This window comes from Centruroides vittatus, unplaced genomic scaffold (assembly GCF_030686945.1).
Source record: "Centruroides vittatus isolate TY-2023 unplaced genomic scaffold, ASM3068694v2 contig_567, whole genome shotgun sequence".
NCBI lineage: Eukaryota > Metazoa > Arthropoda > Arachnida > Scorpiones > Buthidae > Centruroides > Centruroides vittatus.
Genome location: NW_027122338.1, coordinates 107,055 through 113,568, shown reverse-complemented (window position 1 = coordinate 113,568; position 6,514 = coordinate 107,055). Strand labels below are relative to the sequence as shown.

Here is a 6,514-nt window from a genome sequence, read left to right as displayed (position 1 = left end):
TTGTGAAATTTTTATTACAATCAACGGAAGTCAGACAAAAACACTCCTACATTCCTTTGTGTCGTTAAACATAATTGATTGACACGTCTTAGAAAAAAAAATAATAATGTTTATTTCACCATATCAATTTGTTTAAACGAACAATTCCCGTCTAATAAATGTGCAAAAAAAATCTTTTATTCATAAAATATTAATTTAACGTTAATCCGATATTCTTCCTTCCAATGCAACGGAAATAAACGAGGAGATTAAAAACTGTATACGTAATATTTCTGACGGAAATGACGATTCCCTGTCACTGACGTCATAATTTATCGTGTTTTCACTCAGTCAGAAGAAAGTAGTAACAGTACTAAATATGTAAAGCACGTTTACTCTATTGTGTATTTTTCTTCGACCGTTCTGCTGATCTTCGTGTCGAATAAATTAGAATTTTCGTCGGACGAGATGAGGTTGGTTGTCATTTTGCAATTGCTATTTTTAGTGGTAAATTCTTGTCAAGAGTTTTGGCAACATTGGGGAAATGTTTCTTGTACGTCATCGGCAGACAGCTGCTACGAATCAAAAAACTTTTCCTCTGTTGAAATATTAAACCAATTATTATTCATCAAGTGCGGAGAGGAAACGATCGACTCTCGTTTGATGCGATGTTTGGACGTTAGAAATGTACAAAAGATATTATTTAGAAATTGTTTTTTGTCCGGAATTAACTTTGGAATATTCTCGTTTGGATATGGAATAGAACACATCAAGATATTTTACGTATCAAACGTGCATGAAAGAAAGTTCGAAAGCGCCTCGTTTAATAACATGTCTTCTCTGCGATCGGTCGAAATAGAAAGCGTGAAGACGTCGGAACTTCTAAATTTAACATTTCACAATGTTTCGTCTCTGACCTCATTGAAAATTGACTCCTTTAAGTTCAATTTATTTCCGAACAAACCTTTCCGAGAATTAATTAATCTTTCCGAATTATACATCACGTATGGTAACTTACGAGTTTTACCCGAAGATCTATTTTACAATCTTCACAATTTGACACAACTGAACTTAAGTTACAATAAGATTAAATCGATTCATCCACTTGCCTTCAGAAATCTCACCCGATTGGAATATTTGGATTTGGAATGGAATCGAATAAAGAATTTACCCGGTGACATGTTGAAAGGTCTTTATAATTTAAGGACACTTAATATTAGTTGGAACCGAGATTTATCAGAAATTCCGTCCGGATTCTTTAAGAAACTACACAACTTCACTGTATTTTCTGCATCGAGTTGTTCCTTCTCTTCCCTCGAAAAAGATGTATTTTCTGACTTAATTAATTTAAAAACTGTCGATTTAGTTTTCAGCCAAATTCAACATCTCCCGTCAAATCTTCTCAGAAATAATAAACTACTGACACGATTTTCCTGTTCGTTTAATAAAATATCGGCACTTCCAACGGGAATCTTTCATGGGCTTTCTGAACTGCGAGAGTTAGAGTTGCGGGGAAACCAAACCGGCTACAAAATCTTCCCGAAGATGTTTTTCAGAATTTGTCGTCATTGCAGACTCTCGATTTATCACAAAATCGCCTGACATTTTTACACGAAAACATCTTCCTCCCATTGACTAATTTAACGCATCTCGATCTGTCTAATAACAGTTTAACTACAATTATTGGTGAGCATCCTTTTGGCGGCAGCAAGCGTCTGCGTACTCTCCGTTTAAACAATGCGGGCTTGACACAATGGCCGGTGATAAATTGGACAGAATACAGCTTGACTGAAGTCGATTTCTCAAATAATCGTTTCGAAACCGTGAAATTGCCAATTTACACACCAAATCGCGTGATAATGCGTCTATATAATTCTAAAATCAGAACAATTTACATCGATGACAGGAAATATGGATTTGAAATGCCGACTTATGATTTAAGTAATAATGAAATTACTTGTAACTACGAACTGCAGCAGTTCGTTTCTGCCCTTAGGTCAAATATAGAATTAGGAAAAAAAATATTTCCAAATATAAAGGACACAAAATGTTACGGAGAAGAAAGAAATTTGCTGGATAATACATCACTCGTAGTCATAGAAAATTATTGTCCGATGAATTGCGAATGTTTTGCTGAACAAAATCACGTGATGGTGAATTGTTCTGGAAGAAGAATCGACAGAATTCCCGAAGTTCTGGTCCCGGATGCGGCGATTCTCGATTTGAGTAATAATTATATAAAGGAGTTGTGACGTGGAAACACGTCTCCTATCTACGTCTGAGTAATAATTCTTTAAGTAATATTTCGGATTATTTTCTTTTGCCACACCTGAAATTCCTGTGGTTGGACGGAAACCGGTTAATCCAATTACCTTCTGGTTTAATGAACTTGATCGACGTTTCTACGGAATTTAAACTTTACTTATCCAAAAACAATTGGACGTGCCATTGTCATACGCTTTTCACTAAGGACTGGTTGATTAGAAACCGGCAGAAGATTGCAGATTTCTCCGATGTTTTCTGCTCGAAAAATTCGTCTTTTCTGTCTTTCAGCGAAATCGTTTCTAATGATCGATGCAGACAAATGGCTGAAGATAATTTTGCGTCGTCAGTAAATGTTTTGTGTACAAAATGCGTGTCTTCCGACGAAGTTAGTTCTGTTTCAGGATGGAAAATCGCAGTGGCTGTTCTTACTTCTCTATTGTTAATAGGTGTGATTATTGTTGTTTCCTTTAATTTTTATCGCAGAAAGAAAAATGTTCAGAAAGTGCCAAAGACTGATGAAGAGGAAGTGGTTTATCACAATGTCCTCGCTTGACAAATTCTGTAATTACTACAATTCTGACTAAGTATTATATTATACAATGTGTAATAATTAGATAAAACTGTAATTCCGTGACAAAGTCAATACTGAAATTCGACAATAACGCAATACTTTATATACAGTAAGTAGAGAAATGAAAATAACAATTTATAATTCAAAAAAAATATTATTAAAATTTGTATTCTCTGTAACGCATCGTTGATATTTCGATAACAATTAATATTTTTCTATGGAGAATCTCCGGCAATTCGTTTCGAGATTTGTTGCTTTTAATTTCTTATTACGCATTCTTCTCTAATTGAACTTACTTAAAGTATTTTATACTTTGGACTTATTTGTCATTTTTCTTTTGTCACCGCGATAGGCTCTTCTCGTTGAGAACTTTTGGGTTCTTTCCGCCATACTTTCTTCCACACTTCATGCATTTATCAGTTAATCCTTGCCAAGCCAAGTCGATATTGCCTGGGGCATCCGCGGTGTCATATTTTTTCAAAAGTTGCACAACACAAACATAGATTTAAGGGAAATACGGCGCTACGACGAATTGCCACCTTTACTTCATTGGTTCGTGTTCGTAAACAATCGTATTATATACGAACCGATGAAATGCCGCTATAATTCGAATCGGCGTAAATTTTGATATTTTTTTAGGCTTCGAGCAGACCGCGTTATTTCGAATCAGCGTTAATCGAGGCAGCGTTAAGCGGGGTCTTACTGTACTTAATAAAATATTATTACTCCATTGTAAGTTATCTCTGGGAGAGAATGATCCGGAATAATCGAGCATTCACTATTTTATTATAATAAGAATTGAAATAATTGATTGGTATTAAATGATTTATTCAGAAAACGTAATTTTAAGCCCGTTCTTTATGAAAATTTAAATGAAAAATAAGGAGAAAGTACGTCGCTGATAACTCGATAGCATAATTACACGCGTTTGTCACTCTTACGCCCTTTAAACGGTTGCAAAGCGCGTGACATCGCTTTAAATAAAATAATTATTTTTTATAATGCAAACGAGTTTTTCTTCGCAAAATTAATTTTTGTACACAACTTTTTTAAAAATATCGATTTTGCGTTACCTTCAGTCACTTCTAATCCTTCTCCGTTTGAAAGGCGGCACGGGTTGCGTTTAGGCATTATACAATAGTAGAACAGTACGCATAATATAAAGTCACGACACACGACAGCAAAATCGCTTCCTAAAACATAGAAAATGTTTTCCTAATGTCGATAACTTTCATCGTTACATTTATCATTTGTCAATGGAATGACAGATTGTTGTACTTTTCTTTTTTTCTTTGTTGGGCGTTCGTCGTCTGAAGATGTCTTCATTGTTAACTTTACCACAGGCAGTTTTCTTCCCAGTCAGTTCTTCTCCTAGGTTGCGTTTTCGTATTTCAGTTTTATAATCAATTAAAATGACAATTAATACGTCAATTACATAAACTAAACGTTAAATTTAATAAGATTTTTACTTTGTATAGGGTTTACCAGGAGCAGCCCATTGTTTACAACGCCACACGAACAGGAACCACGCCAATTGCCTCTTCGTCCAGAAACTTTACGAAAATCCAACTAAAAAACAAGAAAACAAACTTGTTAGCTTTATGTCTACACGAGTTTAAAACACAGTTATTTGTAAATGCAGCTGTAAACTCGTGCTTACTCGGCACGATTCCTAATGAAAGGTCTCCATTAAGTAAGGGAATAGCTTTGATTGGTATATAATCCGGAAGTTACGGATTTGCGGAACACGATTAATACGTTACGAATAGCAAATTTACTGCCTACTTGGTGTTTCAAAGACATGTCGTACAATGTGCCAATCGTTTTACTTAACGACATTACAATCCAAAGCACCGGTTCGTTAATAAACAAACATACGTTAACGATTAACACTCGTAAGAACGAAATTTGTAAACTGATGCTTGTGAAACTGATGCTTGTGAAAGTATTGAAAAACAGCAGATGCGGGAGGTAAATGAATTGTTTTCCTGCAGGATAGTTGATGCCAATCTTCGGCATAAACGTTAATACTCGGAAAATAAGCGTGCGTACAGTTCACACTGCCACCTTCTGACAAGAGTCTGCGGTTTGACACAATACAGATTGATGACGTCATACATTAACGAGGAAACTAATTTTCGAACGTTTTCTAAAACGTGCTTTTTGCACAAGGGATTTTCAAAAATTCATACGAGGAAAAAATTACAAATACACGAAAAGAAATATATTAACATACGAACAAATAAATAATAAAATAATAATAAAAGGAAATATTTCTATTTAATTAAAAAACGCTAACTTGCTTAAATATGAAATAGTAATTACTATTTCATAGCTAAGTAGCATTATATAATTGTTTTTCTATACTAAAATTTTAGTACTTGATAAAAGATACTTATACGTACTGTCGTAATTTACCTACAACGTTGTACAGTAGTTAATCGAAGTCTACTGCTCTTGAAATTTTTTATATATGCACTCGACTTTTATCTGTATTAATCTTTGCTCGAGATTAAGGAAGGTCGGACGGATGGACGACAGTGATGAATCAAGTTGCAGACAATAAAATCTGCAATTGATAACAAAGAAGATTTAAGTATTTAAATCTTACAATCTAAACTTTTTAATAACGATTTCAAATATTCTCAAGTGTTTGAAAATCATTCACTCGAGTATGTAATTCCAACTCTTTAACAGGGTTTATTTATTACTTTCCGGTTGTTAACAGAGGGAAATTATGACGATCAGGGAAAAATAATTTCGCCTCAGAATTTTACATTTTTGGGATCAGGGAACGTCGAAACGTCGAGAAATGCAAAAATGTGGGGGAATTTTTGTATTATGGATGTTAATGTTTGTGGCACGATTTTATTCACCCTCTTCGAACCTTAATAACTCCTGCGCCCGTCGAAAATTTCCGAAATTTTGAAAATTCTGTTCATTTATTAGAAGAATCGATGCTATTAAATGTGGGTGATTAAAAGTCCAGGAGTGGAAAGACAAAGAGGTCGTATGTATCTCCAGTCCGGTGGGATTTAATGGCGATTTTTAATGTTTATTAGCTTCTACAACTTTTTATAAAACTCGTCCCTGCTTTCAAAATTGTGCTTTTCGCTATTTTATCTTATATATAAAATTCTCGTGTCACAATGTTAGTTACCTTACTCCTCCGAAACGGCTTTACCGATTTCTACCAAATTTTATATGCATATTCAGTAGGTCTGAGAATCGGCTACTATCTATTTTTCATACCCCTACACCATTTCCCCCTTTCAAAAATATATTTATATATGGATTAAGGCTTTTATGTCCAACAGATGGCGCTAACTTCCGACGACCTAAGTTTGCTTTTCTGTCAGGCATTCTGCTTTTCTGTGAGAATGGACTGAAGCAGATCATTTTCTATCTATATAAATAAAATATAACGTTCGTTTGTTCCTACCGATTCCTTTGAAATTTTGACACAACGTTGCATTCGAATACGTACGTGTTTTTATATAATATACATGTCGAAATTCCCCCCAGTGGGGGGAGATGGACGGGATTAAGGCTTACCGTGAAGAACTCGGCTTCTATTATACTATTTTACATGCGGTTTTTTGCGTTTTTAATTGCGTTTTAATAGGTTACGTCAACAGAATATACACTAAAAAGGGATTTTTCGATATTCCCCAGCGGGAAAAGTGACGGGATTAAGGC

General features: G+C 34.7%; 1 protein-coding gene across 1 annotated transcript; it reads left to right on the top strand.

Moving 5' to 3' along the window:
- The first annotated feature begins 372 nt into the window (after window positions 1-372).
- LOC136979017 (carboxypeptidase N subunit 2-like) lies at window positions 373-2,231 on the top strand. Its single transcript, XM_067274895.1, is given in 2 exon segments — window positions 373-1,467; window positions 1,470-2,231. Coding segments are annotated over 2 exon segments (1,419 nt in total). The 5' UTR covers window positions 373-810.
- Window positions 2,232-6,514: the final 4,283 nt, after the last annotated feature.